Raw genomic sequence first — 23,488 nt, forward strand, 5'->3', positions numbered from 1 at the left:
ATGTACCACATCTTCTTTATCCATTAATCTGTTGATGGACATCTGGGCTCTTTCCATACTTTGGCTATTGTGGACATTTTTACTATAACGTTGGGGTGCATTTCCTCAAATCACTGTTTGTATACCTAATAGTGCAATTACTGGGTCATAGGATAGTTGTATTTTTAACTTTTTGAGGCACCTCCATACTGTCTTACAGAGTAAGCCCAGTCCCTTCTAAGGGCTCATCTGATCCAGCAAGGATAATCTCCCCAGCTTAAAATCAATAGACTAGGACCTTAATTCCATCTGCAAAATTCCTTCACAGTAGCACCTAAATTCATGTTTAATTAAATAACTGGGAGAAGATACCAGTACACCAGGAGATAGACATCTTGGGAGCCACCTTATAATTCTACCTATCAAAAACTCTAATAGGCTGCTTCTCTTCTGGCAAGAGTGGTGTCTCTTATATGCTTTCTTAGCATCCATCTTTATTTTCTCAGTTTTGTAATCTACTATTTTTTGCAAATATTGAGCCTATAATTATGTGTCATGTGGGGCATTTCATATTTTGGTGAAATGATGACAGTGGCCATAATTTATGAGGACTTACTATTTGTCAGACACTGCTCTGAGTTTCACATGCATCACCTCACTGAAGCATCACCATAATCCTTGCAGAAGGTACAGCAGTGTCACAAGCTCCAGATGAGAACAGGGAGCCTGGACATGGTTAAGTAACACACCCAAGATCCAAGAGTTGGAAAGCCCTGTGACTGGGACTCAAGCTCACATCCCTTTTTCTTCAGAGCCCTCCTTCCTAACCTATTTCCCTCCATTGTTGTCTTACTCTATTGTAGTTTTGAAAGGTTGTAGAGTGCCCTCCATAGCTATGATGATCATCATTCATCCATTCCTTCTTCCATCAGATCTGCCATATAATAACAGAAAATGTCAGATGTGCCAAGTCCTTCCTAGTAGCAAAGGACATCCCTTAAAGTCAAATAGCAAAAAAGACACAAGGGTGTAAGAGCACTTTAAAACTTGACTTTAAAACTTAAGGAACAATTTGCCTTGTTCGTGGTTTCTGTGATATACTTTGTTGCCTGTTTTTATGCCAAACATTGATTAATAAGCTTCATCAAAAAGAAAACTCACCAATTCAGCCCTGGAGAGCAACTTTGTATCTTCTTTCCAGGGCAGCCAACCTGTGTCAGCAGGAATCAGAATAGAAATAGTACCCATCCATTGAAAACTAATGTCCCCTGACTTGAAATAGCACTTATGCTGGTGACATCCTATCTTCATTGTGAACAGAGGATTGACCTGTGTGCTATTGGCTAGCAGAGGAAAAATAAATGGTTATAACAAAGAGATGACATTGACAGAACCTCTTCTGAAAGGCTTTTGCTTTCTGATAAAAGGACAAAAATGGCATTGATTTATGTTTTAATTGTAAGCTGAGTCTCATAGATGAGTAAAACTATGTAGAGTGCTCCAAGGCCACTAATTTGGGGCCAACAGCTGAGATGATCTGGCTTAGAACTTTATTTTCGGGATCCCTGGGTGGCGCAGCAGTTTGGTGCCTGCCTTTGGCCCAGGGCGCGATCCTGGAGACCCGGGATCGAGTCCCACATCAGGCTCCCGGTGCATGGAGCCTGCTTCTCCCTCTGCCTATGTCTCTGCCTCTCTCTCTTTCTCTCTCCGTGACTATCATAAAAAAAAAAAAAAAAAAAAAAAAAAGAACTTTATTTTCTCTTTTAGCTGCCCCCATTTGTCCTAACAGCAGATAGATATGAACTCCAGGCCTGCAATTCCCAAAGAAATTGAAATGCCAAGTTAGGTGCTCACTTCTGTGTTTGAATGGAGTAGATTCTTTACCTTCCAACTGAGATCCAGGGCAGTTGGGGGAAGACCCTAAGGATCTGCCAGTAGACTTAACCATCAGCATGACTTTAGCAGCAGACAGCTAGTGATTTACCACACCCATTCATTCCCTTTTACTCTTGGACTCAGAGCCAGATGACATTTCTCAGCCTTATTTGCAGTTAAGCATGGCATGTGACTGAGTTCTGGACAGTGGAAGTGGCAGAAATTATGTGTAACACTGCCAGGGTTGGTACATAAAGTTTCAGCATGTAGCCCTCCACCCTCTTTCTTCTCTTCTTGGCCATCTGGATGTCAGGGTCTAGAACGCTCTGATGCTGCAAGCTAATCACGTCACAACCAAAAGATTTCAGTATCTTCTGCTTTGGAGAAGCATCTCATTCTTTAGGTTTCCTGAAGCACCTTTACCCCAGCCTCCTCTGACTCACATTTTCATTGTTTACATGTAAAGGCAAGAACATAATAGATGTGTTTAAAAGTGACTTGCACACAGTGAAGAAAGAATTAGTGAACGGGAAGATAGCTCAGAACATCCAAAATGGGGCACCTGGGTGGCTCAGTGGTTGAGCATCTGCCTTTGGCTCAGGTCATGATCCTGGGATCCTGGGATTGAGTCCTGCCTCAGGCTCCCTGCAGAGCCTCTGCCTTTGTCTCTGCCTATGTCTCTGCCTCTCTCTGTGTGTCTCTCATAAATAAATAAATAAATAAATAAATAAATAAATAAATAAAATCTTTAAAAAAAAAGAAAATTGAGTTTTCCTGCATCAAAGGCAAATACATTAATTCATTTATAAAATATTTATTAAGTACCTACTATGCACCAGACATAGTTATAGGTACTGGGAGTATATATCAGTGAGCAACAACAAGAACAGAAAACATAAACATCCCTTCTATGGAGAACTTATATCCTAGCACAAGGAGACAAACAGACATGATAAAGACGGTAAGTGCTAAGGGAAAGAAAAATAGAACAGGGTAAAAGGAATCGGGACTACTGAAGGTTTACAATTTACTGCAGGTTTACAATTTAAAATGTGATAGGCAGAGTAGGCTTCATTGAGAGGTATCATTTGACCAAAGACCTAAGGGAAGGAAGAATGAGCTATATCATTTCTAACTCTATAATTTAGTCCTGTCATATATTTCAAAATAAATTTGGCATTTTAGCAAACAAAGTTCCATTGATTATTATGAAATAACAAATCAAGACTTCTTGTATTGTGTTTATTAATGAGAGCTGTTCATCCTCACTATAACACCATAGAAACTGTGCCCTTGAAAAACATTTGTTTTAAAAATTACAAATTCCAGGAAAGATGTTGTATCTCCTGTTGGTATCCCAGAATTTGTAGATTAGAGTAGATCATTAGTATATTCTTGTTGGAGAACTGGACTGTCATCCTGAGAAAGAGATGTAAAGAATCTTCGCAGAGCATTCAAAAGTAGAATTGTAGGTTTGCTTTTCAGAATCAGATTGCTTTTTGGAAAAAAGAAAAGCCAAAAAACACCCAGCTGCTTTGATTCAAAAAAACAATGTTTGTCTCTGATGTGGAGTTCTGCAGTGCCAGCCATTTGAAGTGTAGAGGACTTTGACATGTGCAGAATGAAAAGCCAAGAATATCTTTGCTCTTAACTTGTGGTCTTGTGTTGCAGGCACACAAAAAGTCTCTGTGGATGATTGAACCCAAAGAAGGCATGGTTCCCCCGGAGACCAATGTTCAGCTGACCCTGACAGCAAAACTGAACGACATACTGACATTTAAAGACACGGTCATTTTGGATATAGAGAATAGCAACACTTACCGAATCCCTGTCCAGGCTTCAGGAATTGGCTCCACCATTGTCTCAGATAAGCCCTTTGCTCCAGAACTCAACTTGGGAGCACGTTTTAGGTAGGGAGACATCCTGGGCTGATTCTTCTAGACACTACAGATGTTGCATTCACTGAGCATCACCTCTACTTTGAGAAATTATTTTTAGTAAATAGAACTTGCGTCTTCGGCATCATCTCCCTTTTATTGTCTTCATTTTCCCTTCAAATGGGTACTTCAGCCCCAAGAAGACATTTACTAGGCACAGGGTAGTGGAGTCCTCCAAACTGTGTCCCTCCACACTAGAGAAGAAACTTATAGAAGTGCATTTTTTCCCCAAACAGGCAGTGGCTTCTTTGTAACAAATTTAGAATCTCAACCATGATTTCTCCTCTTTAATTCCAGTGTACTGCTAATTCCTCTCCATGAATGTAGAAAGTACAGATGCACCTTGGTGGTGACCTAAGTAGAGTATAACTTAGCAGGTTAAAAATGTATTGTTTATTATAAGGTATTGCAAGGTCAGTACATTTTTTGGTATTATGTCCTCTGCTTGTCTGTCTCCCTACCAAAGCTTCAACATTTGAGATGGTTGCAATTGACTCCACATGAAAAGCTAAAGAATCTCAATATTTAAAGAAAAGGTGGTACAGTATAGATATCTTTGAGCAGAACAGTCTAAATGAGGCTCTGAAAATGTATGAAATCTGAATGCTAAAAGTGGAGGATATATATGGGGGTTTATTCCTGGTTCCTCAGAAGAGTCACATGGCTGCCACTAGTCAACTCTCAGGGGCCAGTTGAATTTGGCTTATCTGTTGCAACACTGTGAACAGATCTCAGAGGGATGCTCCTGCCTTCTGGTGTAACAAGCCTTGACACCAAGATGGACACACTATACTTAGGAAGATGTTCCTGATAAAAATCAGTGAGAAGCCCTCCCCAAAAGCCCATCCACACCTCCTTCCCTCTGCTCCATTTACAACACATGATGTTTTCTTGAAAATACATTAACCAATAGGCTTTAAGTAACAGGTGTGTCAGATAGTTGGAATTGCATGTGTTTTCAGAGAAGCATCCAATTACAGTTTTTGTAAGTCAACTAGATATGAAAATGCTCTTCTCCACCCATCTATTGGTCATAAGCTAGGGCATTTGTCATGGCATACCATGCTTCTATTTCCAAATCCCTTGTTAAGTGCACTCAAATATAATTATAGAAAACAATATACGGCAAGCCAGACTTAATTACATATTCTCCTTAGTCTACAAATAGTGTCAAATAGCCCCAAAGGATTTTCTGACACTTGCCTAGAAATGGAGGATACGCTAATAGTTTTCTATGAATGTAGAAGCAAACCACAGCTTTTAGCTGCCAATTTCTCCTCTGGACAAACCCTGCAGTTATTCTTTTTGCCATAAAATCATGATGCCAGCAATCTCCAGGAGAATCATCAAAAGCAGGGCTGGGCAAACTGCAGCCCACTGCCTCTTTCTATAAATAAAGCTTTATTGGAACACAGCCATGCCCATTCTTATACAGACATTTTCTGTGGCTTCTTTCACACTACCATGGAGAGCTGAGTAGTTGTGACAGACTGCATGGCCCAAGAAATATGAAGTATTTATTATTCATCCTTCTACAGAAAAAGTTTGCCAACTTTTTTAACGTAAGGGCCTAAAGAAATACAGATATGCCACCTTTTCTGATTGCATGTTTTTGGGCAACTCCCTTAAATTTTCAGAGTTTCTATTTATTTATCTATAAAATGAGAGACAATAGACTTCTTGTGACTGGGTTGCTGTGATGATTGAAAGATACACTATGTATAAGTGACAGTGACATTGCCTTCTTTATAAACAGTTTATATTATTATTTCCCTAAAGCCTGGACTTAGCCATGAAGTCAAACTACTCCAGTGAGCACGCCCTGTGAATGCATATTTAGATAGAAATGGTTACATCTGCTGGTTGGTAAATACTCATTATTTATCTGAAGCTTCAACTTACTTATTAGATATGATGCTATTTCTCATGAGGAACAGCGGGGATGAAATCTCAAAGCCTGATAACATTTTAAAAATAAAAAATAGTCCTGAGATGAATTTTCTCCCTAGGAAAAAAAAAATCTTAAGCTTAAAAATCAGTTAAAAAAAAAATCCCAGACAAAATCACATTTGAGCCACCGCCAAGATCTTAGAAATTCCAGTGTCTCACAAAGAGCCAGACAATCAAGAGGTTCTTAGTAAATATTTATGGACTAGATGAACAAATAAACAAATGAATTAATGAATGAAATAGCATTTTTAAAGCCCTACTCTGAGAAAAATGACCAATCCAGCTGATGTTCTGGCCCATGGTACAGTCCCCATGAGCTTTGGTTGGGCTTGGTGGGTATGTGTGGTTTCTCTTCGAAGTACCCTTAAAGTTGAGCTCATCATATTTTCCTCAATCAGTAGAAATTTGCTCAAAACATGTTGAAATATGTTTCTCCTCCAGTAGGTATTTTGCTTTCCTTTCAGGCTTCAGAATCATTTCTTATAAATTAGAGTGGTTTTCACATGTACTCTGTCTGTGTTCTGAGCCCCTTCCCTAGTGATGGCAACTCAGAGATCAAACCCAGGTGCCAGACTTGAGTCTGTGGACCCCATGAGGAGATATGACCTTGTCCCATTACTGTGGTGGTTCCTTGTAGCGTTTGGCCTTCCTAAATTTTTAAAAATAATGTCTATTTCATTGCTCACTTTTTAAATACTTTCAGAGGAGTAAATCCCACATGTATAGAGCTGAACAGAACACCCCAAAGTTGAGTTCTCTCAATCCCTGCCTCCTCTTTTCCAGCCTGGACACCTATTATTACCGCTTCAAGTTGACCAACAAGGGACGTCGGGTCCAACAGCTGTTCTGGATGAATGAAGATTTCCATCCCCAGGACAAGCTGAGCAAGAAGGGCTTGGCTAAGAAGGGACTTGTTAAGAACCAGCCCCAACCCCAGGACTCCCAGGAGCCCAGGGCTCCCCAGAGTCCAGTGTTTCAGCTCCACCCTGTCAGGATGGAGCTGTACCCAAACCAGACCATCGATGTGATACTCGAAGGCTATTCTGCTACTCCCAGGGTAAGAGGACAGCACATTCAGAAGCTGTTTTTCTCCTAAATAAATCTTTGCTCTATCTATTTCTTAGGAGAGTCCTTTGACATTTATCTGAAGAAAGGACATGGTTTCTCATGGTTTTCACACAGCACGGAGTTACCATGGCAGCACCCATTGCTTTCAGGGTTCGGCTCTGCTCATTTTTCTGTTTGTTCCTACAGCTACCATGAACCCAACCTTAAAATACCATTTCAAGTAGGTTCTCATCCCCAGGGTCAGAAGGGACCAGCCAGCAAGTCTCTGGCAGAGGGACATCCAACATTCAGCCAAAGCTAAGCCTCCTCTTAACAATTAGTGATATTAATTTCATATTTGTTTAAAAGGATGTTTTTATAGACACTTTCAGATGCATCTGCTATCCAGAGATTGGAACATCCTTGGACCCTTCCCTCTCAACCTGACACAAGAGCTTCCTATTTATAACCATCATCTTTTTATGTGTCAATTAAAAAAACTGAGTTATCGTTCAGCAACTCTGATATCCTGCTCATATTTATATCATCACTATTTTTCTTTAAACATTTAAGCAGTTCCAAATTATTGTCTATTTATTTCTATTCCCTCATGGAAATGGGAAACCATCAAAAAAATAAATAAATAAAAGAAACTTCCTAAATCATTCCTGAGCCTCTTCTGCCTCACAAATGCAGACTTTATGAATGAGAAATAATCATGCTTGAGCTCCTGCTGCTGTCACTGAAGTAGGAGGTGGTACTGAACTTTTCCGCATGAAATAGGAAATGATAGAAATTTGTCTCCCTGTTTTCCCAGGGAAAGCCTGTCCCCTTGCCTTAGCTCCTCTAGGGTCACTGATTGTACTTGATTTCCTTTACTTTCTTCACAGAGCATTTTTAGGCAAAACACATCCTCAGTGCAAAAGCAAAACCAAAAAGGTCATTTCTCATACAGAGTAAATAATGTGCCCTTTCTTTCTGTGATTCAGGGATTCAGCCAACTTTTACTGAGTATGTGCCATATAACAAACACTGTGCTAGGCACTGAGGATGCAGAGACAAATAGAATGCAGCCCCTCATCTCAAGACACTGGCAGCCTGTTGCAGGAGCGCATTTACAATGTTGTTATCAATAGCCGATCATATCTTTAAAGGCATTAAATCTGAGCAGCTGGGTTTCTAAATTCAGTTTGAGATTTCTAAAAGCTTCCCTGAATGTTCTTCCCTGTTGTAGTACATAATTGAGAAGGGACTTGAATTCATTAACATCCAAAACCTGAGTACTCTTCAATATAAGCTATTCATGATATCACTTCACTCTAGGCCCTTTGTACTTATGAAAGTCTGGGCCTCTTGGGTCCAAAGAAATATGTTTCTATAGCATGATTTTTAAATATTCAAGATTGAAAGGCAAAATTTTTCTAGCCATAGCTCCTGGCCAGCTTGATAAGAAATCATGTATCTACCATTGAACTAGAAGCCCAGGAAGGATTTTACTTGCTCTGTCTGCCACTGTTTTGTATCTCCAGTCCCTAATAGTCCTGGTGCATCATACAGGTTGAACTGAATGTAAATCAATTGTGTCCTCAGGAGTGGTCAGAAACAAACACAGGATCCATCCAGGACATAGTCAACCAATAAGACCCAATAATAGTCTGACAGAGAGCAATCTCTGAAATGCACTATTCAGAAAAATGTACCTTTTTTCCCTCATGTCTCCAGGTGGGTAGTGGAGAATTGACTTGCAGATGGTTGAGAATTAAGTTTTCTGAGCTCTGGTTGTTCCAAAAGTGCCAGTGTATCTCATTTACAGGTAGTCAAAGAAAAGCTGGTGTGCCATGCCATTATCGGGGCACAAAAGGGGAAGAGCTTAGTGATGACTGTGAATATCATCTGTGAGTTTATAGCGCCACTTATCCAGCTGTCCACCAAGCAGCTCATATACCGACTGGAAAAGGTCAGTGGGACTTGGGGCCTTGGGGTGGGTGCTCCGAGTAGGGGTCAGCATGTTCATATTTTCAGTTTGGAAGCTAAATTAATGGGAAGCTTGTTACACCCACACCCAGCCAATGTTTTTTAAGTTTCAGAGGTTAATACACATTCAACTAAAACTTCTGAATCTAAACCTACATTCCTCTGAAATGTAAATTGTTATGGAAATTCTACTTCGATCATTCCTGATTTTAAGAACAAAGTAAGTGTAAGGGAATTCCAGTGCACTGAAAATGCGTTTTATTTATTTTTATTTTTTTAAAGATTTGTTATACTATATATATATTATATTACATTATTTATTTATTTGAGACAGAGAGTAAGAGAGAGTGCTAGAGCGGGGGTAGGGGCAGAGGGAGAGGGAGAAGCAGACTCCCCACTGAGCAGAGAGTCCAATGCAGGGTTCAATCCCAGGACGCTGGGATCATGACCTAAGCAGAAGGTAGATGCTTAATCAACTGAGCCACCCAAGTGCCCCTGAAAATGCAATTTAGTTGATCCTTTTATTCTACCTAGATTAAATAAACATCATAATATAGAAGGAGTTGGAGTAGAATTATTGATAAGTGTAATAATCAGTAAGAATAGCAACCTCTGGGATCCCTGGGTGGCGCAGCGGTTTGGCGCCTGCCTTTGGCCCAGGGCGCGATCCTGGAGACCCGGGATCGAATCCCACGTCGGGCTCCCGGTGCATGGAGCCTGCTTCTCCCTCCTCCTGTGTCTCTGCCTCTCTCTCTCTCTGTGACTATCATAAATAAATAAAAAAAAAAAAATTAAAAAAAAAAAAAAAAGAATAGCAACCTCTTTGACCTCTGCTGTAGCAACTTCTTACTATACACATCATAGGAGGCAAGGAGGAAAAAAGAAAAAATTAATATTGGGACTTGATCAAGATAAAAAGCTTCTGCACAACAAAGGAAACAATCAACAAAGCTAAAAGGCAGCCTACAGAATGGGAGAGGATTTTTACAAATGGCATATCTGATATAGGGTTAGTATCCAAAATCTATAAAGAACTTATCAACTCAATATTCCAAAAAATAATAATAATAATCCAGTTAAGAAATAGGCAAAAGACATGAGTAGACACTTTTCCAAAGAAGACATCCAGATGGCTAACAGACACATGAAAAGATGCTCAACATCACTCATCATCAGGGAAATTCAAATCAAAACCACAATGAGATACCACCTTACACCTGTCAGAATGCCTAAAATAACAACACAAGCAACAGCAGGTGTTGGTAAGGATGTGGAGAAAGGGGAACCCTCTTGAACTGTTGGTAGGAATGTAAACTGGTACAGCCACTCTAGAGAACAGTATGGAGGTTCCTCAAAAAGTTAACAGTAGAACTACCCTATGATCCAGAAATTGCACTTGTGGGTATTTATCTAAAGGATACAAAAATACAGATCCAAAGGGGTACATGTACTCAAAGGGGTGAATTTGTATACACACACACACACACACACACACACACACACACACACAATGGAATATTACTCGGCCATCAAAAAGAATGAAATCTTGCCATTTGCAATGACATGGCTGGAGCTAGAGTATAAAATGCTAAGTGAAATTAGTCAGAGAAAGACAAATACCATACAATTTCACTCATATGTGAAATTTAAAAAAGAAAACAGATGAACATATGGGAGGGAGGGGGGAAGAAAAGGAAAGAAGGAAACAAACCATAAGAGACTCTTAATGATGGAGAACAAACTGAGGGTTGATGGAGGGGCATGGGTGGGAGATGGGCTAGGTAGGGGATGGGCATTAAGGAGGGCACTTGTGATGAGAACTGGGTGTTGCATGTAGGTGATGAACCAATGACTTCTACTCCAGAAATCAATACTGTGCTCTATTTAAACTAACTAGAATTTAAATAAAAATTTGAAGAAAGAAAAAAAAAGAGTAGCCAACACTTACTGATTGGTATATGCTGACAAGTCGTGCTCCTCACATATACTTTCCCAGTTGTTTCCTCACAATATATGCTGTAGCTTCTGTTGTCATTCCCATCACACATGTGAGGAAATGGAGATTCAAGTTAAGTTGTCATGCAAATCACCTAATACTGCCTGAGAATAATCAACTTAATACTGTTTGATTCATATTCTTTAATTTATATGGCTTTAATTTTATAACACCCATGAATTTAATTTGTAAGGCCATTAGGGACAAGCAATGAATGGAGGAGGCAGAGGACAGGGGAAAGCTAGGAAGGGCTGCTGCTCAGGGCAGGGGGTCAGGATGGTGAGGAGGTGGGGGACACATCACAGCAGAATGTGACCTACACCTAGGTAGACTTCCATCCTAGAATTATGTACCATTCAAAACAGATATGTAGGGGGGTGCCTGGGTGGCTCAATCGGTTAAGCAGCCAACTCTTGGTTTTGGCTCAGGTTGTGATCTCAGGGTCCTGGGAATGAGTTCTGCATCAGGTTCTGCGTTAAGTGGGGAGTCTACTTGAGATTCTCTCTCCTCCCCCTCATGCTTGCTCACTCTCAGATAAATAAATAGGTCTTAAAAAAAAAAGACATGTAGGGAATGTCTCTTCCAAGTTGAGGACTGTATTGGTGCTGGAAATCTGGGGAACCAACCCAACATAGTCAAAGCTAAGAGACTGGTCAAGGTTACAGACTGCGAACAAATTATTAAAATTGTGTTGTTTAATATTAAATTCTAAACAGTACTATGAAGAAGTGGTAAAAGGTGCTATGAGTACATGTCTCAGAGACATGGCTGTATTTGTACATGTGGTCATAAATGGCTTCCTTCACCAAGTGCCTCAAGTTGAGACTTGAAGGAGAGATAGAAATTAGTTGGTGACAAGGGAGGGGAAGAAAAATGATAGGCAGAGGGAACAGCACATGCAAAGGGCCTGAGTTAGGAAAGAGCTTGGTGAGTATACAGAACTGAAGGGCCACCTTAGAGAATGTTCCCAGAGTGACACGAAATCCATCTAGAGAAGTGGGCATATGCCAGATGAGTTTGGCATGACTGAAAGGCATGTTGTTGACTTTGGGTTTTGTTCCAGGTGGCCTTGGAGGGCCTTTAGGGAGGGAGCAGAGTGACATGGTCAGATATACTCACTGAAACAGTCATGCCGGCTGCTGAGTGGACTGTTTATCAGGGCCTACCATGTACCAGGCACTATGTTGGGAGCTAGGGATATAACAGTGAGAATAGTCCCTCCCAGATGAACCTCACAGCCAACTGGAAAAACTAAGTGTTAAGTAAGCCATTGTTCTGTGCTGTGGGACATACATAATCAAAGCTAAGTCCTGACATGGTGTCATACAGATGAACCAAGTTTGGCAGTGCCTAACTGATTATGGGGCAATCATAATCAGGAGTCCTTTCATTACCTGGAGGCTTGCAGGAAAATGTTTAAGACCATTTATTCTGGTCATGGATTCCATTACATTTTGTTCATATTAAATATTTATTGAGCATCCACCATGGATAAGCTTATCATCAAGTAGGGGAGGTGAGATATACAAGTTCACTTAAAGCCAACAGATCGTCTTTGAGCACTTACATTGTATGGCAGTCAAGACAAAGCAAAAACCTGGCTTAATGGACTCATGGGGAATTAGACATTGAAGAATTAGATTATAAATTTCAGCCACAGGATGGGCAACTAACTATGACAAGCTCCATAAGACATATAAAAGATAATGCTACACGAGTTCCTGCTACAGCTACCACATTTTCATTGGTTGGTTTTTAAATCTTCGTCTTAAAGTAATCAGGAAAGATATTTATTGGCAACAGCTGCACCAAATTCAGTGGCATTATATTTCCTCTCAATTTGGTTACTCAGAGAAAATTCAGTGAATATATGTTGAATGTTCTATGCAAGACATTACGGTGTATGTTAAATATGCAGCCTCGTTTCTTATTAGACTTTTTTTTCTAAGCCTATAAACACTCATAAAAATGTGTGCATAGTGTTCCTTTTTATACATATATATATCTTTAAGCGTTGGCTTTTTAACATCTTATTTCTTGTTTAAATCTCTGAGTTTATCACTAGAATAAAAGAGCAAATATTTTGAATATGGCAGCAACTTACTGAATTAAAAATCAAATTGTCACAACTCTGTGTTCGTTTGTTTTTGCCCTTCTCTCCTTCTCCCCAAATATCATAATTGCAAAATCTGTCCAACTACTGTAGTTTTCATCGTTTATTTCCTGCTCACATGTAAGCCATATCAGAGACAACAAAGAAATGCAACTTTGTTACCCACCATGCACAAGAGGCCTGCCGGTGTTGACGTTCAGATTTAATGACATAACACCCAATTATCTGTCCTGTCTCGTTTGGGGCTCGAGGCAGCGTGTCTGATTTAGTACATTAGACTATAATGATGCCAGCCCTGCCTACGGGACGATTTTTTCTCAGATTTGATCTACTTTATAACTATGGTACCATTCATAAGCCACACAGACGAAGCCACATCTCTGTGGAATTGAAAAGGTCAATTGAAAGTAGCAGCCAGTTTACTTCATGAAGTCCAGCAGCAAATCCTGTCTCATGATATTTGGGGAGACAAACAACCCAGAGAGAAGGGGTCATTTTAAAATAGAATGGCTTGTGTGCATCGACTCCTTCTCATTGCTAACCTCTAAATGGCCTCTTGCCAAAACCAACCAAGTCTGGCTTCTTCGCTTCAAAGCTTCCTGCAGTGACACAATGGCCTGGAGGAAGGTCACTGGGTAGACAGCATTTGCATGACACAAAAGTCTGCTTCCCCCAAAACCGTAGTATATCATCTGCAGGTACAAGGTGAGTTCAGTAGGTGTGTTACCATGTTCAAAGGAGGAAAACAATGCCTGGCATCTCACAGTAAGTGCCAGAATGAACCCTTGAAAGAACTCGAGGAGCGTACAGGGGACCAGCACAGTGCAACTATTGCAAGGCTTAGGTGCTTAGGTCTGTGCCTCCTCTCCCCAAATTCATAAGTGAACTCCTAATCTCTAATGTGATGGTTGGAGTGGGCCTTTGGGCAGTGATGAAGTCATGAAGACAGAGCCTTCAGCAATGGGATTAGTGCCCTGAGAAGTAGAGACAAGAGATATGATTTCCCTCTCAGTCATGCCAGGACACAGTGAGAAGACAGCCATCAGAAGCCGGACACTGGATCTGCTGGTACCTTGATTTTGGCCTTCCCAGCCTCCAGAGCTATGAGGCCTAAATGTCTGCCATTTAAACCAGCCAGTTTGTGACATTTGTTTTAACAGCCCAAACTGACAGGGACATGACAGGCACCAGTTCTCCAAGCTCCTCAGAGCCAGAGGCAGGGCCAGGAACCACAGCAGAAGGAAGACTGTTTTGAACAAAGAAGCAGAGACAGACTCTGACCAATATATAGAACTGGAAGGATTTAACTGAAATTGGAACAAGGAGAAAAAGCAAATCAAAATGATGAGGCCTGGTGAAAACCGGCTAGAGTTGTGGGAATGATTGGAGGGAGGCTCTCTTTGGAAATAGTAGATTGAGGCTGATTGCCTCCTGCTGGTATTAAAGGACCCCCTTTCCAAGGCACACAAGAAATAATGTGGACTCCAAAATTAGAATGAGAAAAATTTTCAGCTAAAGATCCATTTCTGATGCATTCTCCATTTGAAAAATTAAATTTGATGCATCTAAGAAAGTGAAAAGATGCTTCTAAATCCCAGTGTTATCAGGAAAATATTTACAGGAAGTAGTTATGAGCATTTGTCAATATAACAATATATTATAAATGTATAAATTTTTGCAAGTGTGATTTTTTTAAGCATAGAAAAAATATTGTATAAGGAAAATAATCTTTATTATAATCAGGCACAGGTTCTTTTACAAGATATTTCTAGTTTACTAGACTTTGTTTTATGAGACTGGAAATTTCTATAGTAATAGCACTACCGAGAGGCCTGGCTTGTATAGGTGTTTTTAGCCTGGCAACAGAAGATTAAGAAATCTAATCTGTGTTTTCTGGCCTTTTCAGTAGTCCACTATAAATTCCAAATGATTATCTAAATCTATACAAGGGTTAGGGGAAGACAGAGAAAGAGAGACAGATGACAAGGAGGAGCAGGAAAAGCTAATTCTGTTAACAATGAATATGAGGCTGTGGTTGCTAAAAGCTTACTATGTTTACCATAACTTGGTTTCCTTTTTCCTCTTTTGCAGAAGCCTAACACCATCCTAGAACCTGATTACCAGCCCTTGGTCATGAAGAACATTTCCACCCTGCCTGTGAATGTGTTACTCTCAACCAGCGGACCCTTCTTTATTTGTGAAACTGATAAATCTCCCCTGCCATTAACTCCTGAGGTGAGTTGACAAGGACTGTCCTAACAAGCTCCTACGAGAGTTGAGTGTGTGACCAAGGAAGAGAATAATGCCAGTATACTACCTAATTTTGGCCCAGGCAAGTAGAAAGAATTCAAGAAACAAAAAAGGAAACACTACAGAAAGATGTCATAAATTCCAACGTCAATCAACTATTATTACTGGTGTAAGAACTTATGATAACCCTTCATTCCTGTCCATTGCAATCTTTAGAAAATAGTGACTTCCTACTAATGGTAATAGAGATCTTTTCATTCTCTTTTCTCAAATCCCACCAAAGCTCCATACTCTATGCAATAAGGAAATAGCTAAAACCTAATCCCTAAACCAAAGATCCCATCTCCAGATACTAAGAAATCTGAACTGGGCTGAGGGAGGAGACTATGAGCTTATCAAGGCACCAGTCTGATGCAGGGTCCAGACTGATCCCTACAACATCACCCCTGTGATCCTTTGCTGGGCATGAGGATGCCAGTGGGAATGGCCAGGCCATGGGGCAAGTGGTCAAGGTTAAGTGGTACTGAAGAGCTGAAGGGAAGGAGTGAAGGAGAAACCATATCCACACACCATTGTGTACATCCTCCCAGTCTAGGGAGGCAGCTAATGAAGAAGTGATATAAAGGAGAAAGGGAGGGTAGGCAGCAACAGTGAGATCTCAGAAGGAGCCCATGACTGAAGGAGATTTGCTGTGAGCCTTACTCAGGGAGCTGGATCGTGGGGGAAGAAGGAGGACAGAGCTGCTCAGTGAGAGGGTTTCAGACAGTACCCAACTGGTGGCTGTACACTGCACTACCACACTCCCCTCCCCCTCCCCACCCACAGTCCCTTAATGGGTTTTGTTCAAGCCTGAGCTGGGGGGAAAAACAGCTAAGATCTTTTAACAGAGGCATAAAGGAAGGAGAGATAAAAGAAAAACCTACTGCCAGGGAACCTACGCAAAGAAGACCAGAAGTATAAATGTTGTTCTCTACAGTCTCAAAGAAATGATAGATGATATGACTTGTCTTAAAAAGAGCTTAAAGATGAGATACAAGTGAACAAAGTGGAGATGAAGACTAAACTCACAGAGCAGAGGAGAACAAAATGGGTGATAATCCATTTCCAAAATACAAATTTAGGCAAGAACAGCTTTCTTAGTCTGGGTGGTAGATTAGACCTACTCTCTTGTCCCTCCTGAAACCTTAAAAGTAGAAATGTTCAGAAGGAAAGAAGCCTAGAACAATAAAATAAAGGGAGAAAAGAATGGGTATAACTAGATAATGAGAGATTTAAACAAGTTCTAGAAGATAGAATGAAGATGGAATGGACTGACAAAAAAGCACAAAAGCGTGCATTCTAGAAAATTCTCCAGAGAAACTGCAACGATATGGGAGTCTTTCAACCTAAGTAGCCTGAGCTCAGAGACAACAGGTGCGAGGAGAGCACTGAAAATAAAGGGATTCCATGCCCTAGATAGTTGTCCCACCTGACGCCACACAAAAAATATGAGCAGCTGGCTTTTATCCCAAGACCTACAGATAAGTACTTTTCCCTAGATAAATTAATCAAAATGTCAGGGGAAATGTAATGTTTCTAGTGTGAGTTTCAGCCTTCCAGGATAATCCCTGGTGTCTGGGGTATGTCCACCAACTGATCATCCCCTCTTCACCCAACAAAGCTGTTCTGTAGACCAGCCCTACTATACACATTGAGAAATGGCAGCCTCTGGATCTTTAGGATCTCAGGTTGGGTCAGGAACTATAGCTTCTTATAACTTTTATAGCACAATTTGACCTTCCGTATTATTTGTGCATGTAACTTTAATAAAAGCATACATATAGTTAAAAAAAATACAGAGTCTCTACAAATCAACAGGAAAAATACCAACAGCCCAAAAGAAAAACAGGTAGAGGAAATGAACAGAGTTCACGGAAAGAAAAATAAAGCAGTTCTTGAATTTATGAAAATCGTTCTCAACTTTAATCACATTAGAAGAAATGCAAATTAAAATGACTATGAAACTTTTTTTTCCTATCAGTTTGACAAAGAGCAAAAATTGGATAGTGCTCTGTGTTGGGAGGGCATGTGGAAACAGGTGCTCCCACATTGTTGGGGAAATATACATCAGAAGGCTGTATACACCAGATATGGCTATAGCCATCAAAATTTTTTAAATGCCCATAATCTTTGACCTAGTTATTCTACTGCTAGAAATTTACCCTTTGGCAATATAAGATAACATATAGACAATGATATTCATTACAACATTGGTTACAACAACAAAAGATTGGGAGCCAATATCCATCAAATTGGTTAAATCAATGTTGGCAGAATTTTATGATGGAATATATTTCAGCTATGAGGCAACTGCATATGCACTGAAGAGTGCTCTCCCAGTGAAAAAAGCGAATTTCAGAACAAAAGTGCACAGTATGCTATCGTATATATAAAAATATTTAAAAATACATATGTGAACGTGATTTTATTTCCCTATAATATCTCCACAAGGACAAGGAAGACACTTGTAACCTTGGTTACTTCAGGAGAGGGGTACTAGTTGTCTCAGATAAGATGTTTAGATCTTTTAAAGTAAGGCATTTTCTCCTGGGACAAAATGTTATGGAATGTTCAACAGGGAGACATATCTTAGTGAAATTATTGGTCTTACTGATAACCAAAGAATTCTATGGCCTCTCAGCAGTAAAGAAGGGACCCATCAAGGGAAGAGCTTAGACTAACCCCAAACTTCTCCAAGATAATACTTAATGCTGGATGACAATGGACCAATGGCTACAGAGTTTTGAGAGAAAGAGCAACCCAGCTGCTGTCCTTTGAGTATAAAGACAACAGACAGACACTCTCAGAATGCCAGGAATCAGTGAACCCAGCTTGCCTACAACTTTGTTGAAAAACCAATTTGCCAATGAAATACAACCATTGAGGAGAAGAACCGAATAAGGCATTCAGGAATGAAAAAAAAAAACAATAAGGGAAAGATTGGTAAGAAGCACTGAGCCAATTCAGCTATTGAACTGAGACTACACAACTTTGGTGGTGATGACTTTGGAATAGGATTTTGAAACCTGTACTTTTAAAAAGTAACACGATAGCCAACAAAAACTGGGAGATACGTAGAACAGAAATGTGTTGATATTTTGTCCCTTTTTATAGGTGGGCATCAATAAACTCTTGTCTAAATTTGAAACTGCTGAATACTTGACCATCGTTTTTCTTTATCATAAAGGGATTGATTATAGTAGTAATTGGCATTTACATACTATACACCATGTGGCAGACACTGCTCTGAACACATCACCTAAATATTAACTTATTTCATCCTCTTAAAAAGAGGAAGTGACTATTATCACCCCTATTTTATGGATGGAGAAACTGAAGGCTAGAAAGGCTAAGCAGCTTTGCTCAAATTCACAGACCTGGTAACTGGCAGAGGTCAGATTTGGACCCAAGCAGTCTGGCTCCAGAGTCTATGATTTTAGGATTAATATCTCTTGTGTAAGAATATTTTTTTAAGGGCACCTGGGTGGCTCAGTGGTTGAGTGTCTGCCTTCAGCTCAGGTTGTGATCCCGTGTCTTGGGATCAAGTCCTGCCTGCTTCTCCCTCTGCCTATGTCTCTGCCTCTCTCTGTGTGTAATTAATTTAATTAATTAATTAATTAATTTAAAAAAGAATATTTTAAGGTGTTTCTTTTTGAGAAAAACTCAAATATTTAAAAAAATAAATTAGCCTAATTTCATTTTTGTAAAAATTGTATTTAGCCATCCATTACGTATGCACTAATGTTTAAAAAATGCTAACTCTGAGAAATAACATATGGTGACATTTTAGTTGAGTTTCCTCTTTGTGTTTTATATATAATGCAAACTATTGTGGATGTGTATCATTTCTATAAAACAATAAAAGGGGGGAAACATTTAAGTCAGTCTTCAAATATATTTAAACACCAGGCATTGCAATAGTGAACTCTGCCGCACATGGTATGTTCTGCAAGGATGGGTTCTAAATTGTACCCTGCCACCTGTACCAGTGGCCAGCCCTGCTCTCAGATGGGATTAGCTGCCCTCTCTCTGACGCCTGAGTCAGGTGATTGGCTTTATCCCCTGAAGCCATCTAATCATGTCACAGAGTCACGCAGTTAAATACCGGAACCTGAAAACTCTGTGGAGAGGGAAGAGCTCTGTAAAACACTCATCCCTGCGTGCACACCTCCCAACTGCCTTGGGGCACTTTCTGTAAAACCAGGAGGTTCCTTTCCTGTGGATTAACTGTGAATAAAGCAATTCCTGAAAAAGCCAACTCATAGCCAGTCTTTGTATGGTAAGATGTTCCAGAGGCCTTGGCATCAAGGAACCCATGAGGACTTAAATCGAAGAGAGAAAAGGATAAACACAATCTACTGAACAAACTCTGTCAAGCTTCCGAGTGTCATTTTAAGTTGAATAGAAAACAGCAGAAAGTAGATAACACTGCACTTAAGAGTTAGAATTGCAGGCGTGAGAAAAGAAATTAAATTGCCTAATCCCTCCTTTTCTGGGTCACCCGCTCCAGAGCCTCTCCCCCAGGGCTTTAGAAAGCCTTTGAAAAATTTCTTAAGCAAAGGATTTTTCCCACTTGTCTAGGAAGGACATTTTACAATCGAATTTATTTTCAGTTAAGAATATTTTATAATAGTTATTCATTGCAGACTTTCCCTTTTGCAACTCCTCAATCCTTATAACTTCACAACTATTACCAAAATCCCTTCCTTCAAATGATTCCTGTCCAGATTTCCCTTGCTTTCATTTTCAACTAAGAAAATATATGTGCATGTGCATATATGTATATAAAATACTTATAGCTGTCCAGATAGTATAGATATCTATATAGATTTATATATACTGGCTATTTAATTATGTATAAGTATAAATATATAATTATGGACCAAAGATGTGTGGATATATATATATTTCATACTAATCTCTTTGTCTGTAGGTGTGTATCTGCATGTGTTTATGTACATAAATATGCATAAATCCCTGGTTGTTCTGTTTCATAAAGCAGGTTGGAAATGCATAGGACAAAGATTGGTAACCCCCATTATCTTATTTGTAGCCTATTAAGCTGGAGGTTGATGGAGAAAAAAACTTGCTGGTCAAATTTGACCCTTCCTACAGAAGTGATTTGAACAACTGGGTAGCAGAAGAAATTCTAGAGATCAAGTACATGGAACACCCTCAAATCGACAGCCTAAACCTGCGTGGAGAAGTGCACTACCCTAACCTCAGCTTTGAGACCATGGAGCTGGATTTTGGCTGTATCCTGAATGATACTGAGGTGATCCGATACATAACAATCACCAACTGCAGCCCCCTGATGGTGAAGTTCCGCTGGTTTTTCCTGGTTGACAATGAGGAAAATCGGATAAGGTACACCTGCCCCGCAGTCCACCAGAGCTCTTCCCTGCTGTTCATTGTCCTCTCCTTTGGGCCGTGCACTGGGTTTCCTGTATTCTGTGTACTGGGTCTTTCACACTTCAGTTCCGAAAACTAATTATTGACAGAAAGAGCAAAGGCTTCAAATCATGGTTCATCCTAGATTTTTTCTTTTTTTTTAATAATAGATTTATTTTTTATTGGTGTTCAATTTGCCAACATACAGAATAACACCCAGTCCTAGATTTTCAAGCAGGAAAAGCATATAAAAGATCTTTGAAAGCCCCAATTACCACCAAATTAGCAGAATAATATCCATAAGCCTGCTTTAACTTTGAATCGAGTGGTTGGATCATTAGACATTTGTCACTAAAAAAATGAAGTCGTTATAGAGTTTTCTTAAGCATTTCAAACCCAAAGCACAAATCGAGTATTAAGTTATGTTGAGTACGTGCTGCACTGAGCTCCATGCTCTGCAGCTTTCAGAGGGTTTTGGTCTACCCCATGTTTAGACACATATGATGCATGCAGATGTATATATGCCCAAAGCAGTGGGAGGTGGCTAGTGCTGAACGAGGAAAGCTGTCTTCACAATATTTGGATTTAGAAGTGTCTCTCTGTTCAATTAAAAGCTAAAGCCAGACTTGATTTGGAAAACACTGCTTAAAAAAATATAAACAGCCTGTTTCACTCAAGTCTTAGGAACATTTTCTTCTGAGCCCAAAGCCTCTTTGGCGACCAGGACAAATGTACTTGTCTTTGACTTATGTATTATCTCCTTCTTGGATGTTTGGACAGCTCTGTGTTCAGCATCCAAATGTCCGGTAGCCACTCTGAATAGGGAAGGCTCACGTTGTTTCCTCAGCTCATCAGTACCTCCCGTATGCACCCCTCATCTTGTATATGACAGCCAGCTTTTCCCTTCCCTTGCTTGTTACCATGGTAACCACGGCTCACTCTGGATGTCTTCCCAAGACATCTAATGATGACCCAGCGTAGCCGGCCTGGGGTCTGAACGACAGAGCCTGCTCATTAGGTGCCAAGGACTGTTTAGGTTTGGAATGAAAGCAGCCAACCTACCCTAATGAGCTTTGAATATCAGATTCTGTGAAGTTATTCTGTTGAAGTAACATAGCTACATGAGTTTATTCTATGCAGGAGGAAGGGACATGCTTTGTTTATTTTTCATTTTTGAGAGGCCATTTCCATAATTAAAATAATGGCATTTTAAAAATGTACTTGGCCACTACTAGAGATGATGCACTTAATTTTTCATTGATTTAAGCATTTTCCCCTGTCTTCAGGATCTTTCTATATCTCGATATCGAACTTCTGCTTATAATTCATTTGTTCACTTAAGTCATTCATTCATTCAGAGAGTCATTCAGAAAATATTAGATAAGTGACTCTTATACACCAGACAGTGTGTGAGGCATCAGGGATACAAAAGTAAGACATGATTTCTGGCCTGAGGCTCCTGGGGAAGCAGAGGGAACATGTGATAACACCAGGCTCTGAGGAAGGACAGAGCAGGGATGACAGCTCCAAAGAATCCAAGAAGGCTGCCCCGAGAAGCACAGTTCAATGTCTCCGGCAGAGCAGTGAGGAAACACCACCGAACAGGAATAGCATGTTTATATTAGTTAGGATTCATGGATTCCATTCTGTCGCAAGTGACAGGAAACCTGACCCTAAACAAAAATGAAAAGGGAAGGACATTCACTGACTCCTACGACTCAAAAGTCCAGATTCACTCTGGCTTCCGGCCCAGCTTAACTCAAAGCCTCAAACAGAGTCACCCGAGCCAGGGGCCCCATCTCTCAGCCCTGCTCTCTCTCTCTCTCTCGCTCTCGCTCTTTCTACTGTTAGCCAAGGTTTCAGGTTAACTTTTCTCCTGTGGTCCCCACGTGGCTGCCAGTGCTCCTGGGGCCACATCCTTGCAGATCTGAGCTCCCAGAAAGGCACATTATTAGCCTTTGTACCAGGACTGTCTGGAGACGCTCTGATCAGACCAACTCACTCACATTGCCTGTCCCTTCTACAAGTGGAGGGCAAAGCACTGATCAGTGTTGGCTGGGCTACGTGCCCCAGACCAAGGGCTGCCGTGATGACCTCAGCACCCCGTGGACTGAATGGGGTGGGGGTGGGGCAGATCTCCAGACAAAAACTGACATACGGGAGAATGAATGCTGGAAGGGCAAGTGACACGCATCTACCAGTGTCCACAGAGGGCCCGTCAGCGCGGCTACAATACAGACTTCACTGGCGGGGGAGAAGTCTGGGATTTGGATTGGCAGTAGTGTGTGAGAGGCCTGGTGCCTGGGACAAGGAGTTTAGACTCTTGGAAGGACTGGAGAGATTTGTAATCAAGAGGCGACAAAGTCTGCTTTTTTTTTTTCCAGAAAGATAACAGCCTCATTCAACATGGCTACCCAACTCCTCCTTCCAAAACACCTGCCTCTCTTACTTTGAATAACACTGCTCTCTCCTGCTTTCCTGCTTATCCCCTCAACCTTTCACTCCTTCTCAGCCCTGGGCTGGCAACAGGTACGTTGTGCATGGGACCCAGGACTCCCTCCTAGGCCCCTGCTCTTCTTGCAATGGCACTTAGCGCCTGCTGCCAAGGCTTCCGACCGTCTCTACCTAGACCCTCTGTTGAGTCCAAGGGCATCTCCTTCTTGACAGCTTCTCTTAGATGTTTCTTAGATGACTCATGTCCAACCTGCCCCACACTAAACTCAGGCTCTGCCGCTGCCCGCCTCCCTGCCTCTCCTCCAGGGCCCCCTGCCCCCATGAATGACAACGTTGTCCTGAGAGTCCTTCAGATTCCTTCCTCTCCCTGACCTCACTCATCAGACCCATCACCCAATCTGCCTTCTGAAACCCCCTCGTTCCCATGTCTGTGGTGATTATCCTAGTTCAAGTCGCCATCCTCTCTTGCCTGGACCACTCTGA

At 40.8% G+C, this 23,488-nt stretch overlaps 1 protein-coding gene across 8 annotated transcripts in view; it reads left to right on the forward strand.

Moving 5' to 3' along the window:
* The window catches only part of HYDIN (HYDIN axonemal central pair apparatus protein), a 384,136-nt gene that overhangs the window by 207,422 nt on the left and 153,226 nt on the right, over positions 1 to 23,488 (forward strand). For all 8 annotated transcript variants that reach the window (XM_077889901.1, XM_077889900.1, XM_077889907.1 and 5 more), the window contains 5 exons: positions 3,526 to 3,764; positions 6,525 to 6,798; positions 8,602 to 8,745; positions 14,963 to 15,106; positions 20,214 to 20,527. In XM_077889901.1, coding sequence (XP_077746027.1) covers positions 3,526 to 3,764; positions 6,525 to 6,798; positions 8,602 to 8,745; positions 14,963 to 15,106; positions 20,214 to 20,527 — 1,115 coding nt within the window. The remainder of the gene's footprint in view (positions 1 to 3,525; positions 3,765 to 6,524; positions 6,799 to 8,601; positions 8,746 to 14,962; positions 15,107 to 20,213; positions 20,528 to 23,488) is intronic.

The sequence above is a fragment of the Canis aureus genome, chromosome 3 (assembly GCF_053574225.1).
Source record: "Canis aureus isolate CA01 chromosome 3, VMU_Caureus_v.1.0, whole genome shotgun sequence".
Lineage (NCBI taxonomy): Eukaryota > Metazoa > Chordata > Mammalia > Carnivora > Canidae > Canis > Canis aureus.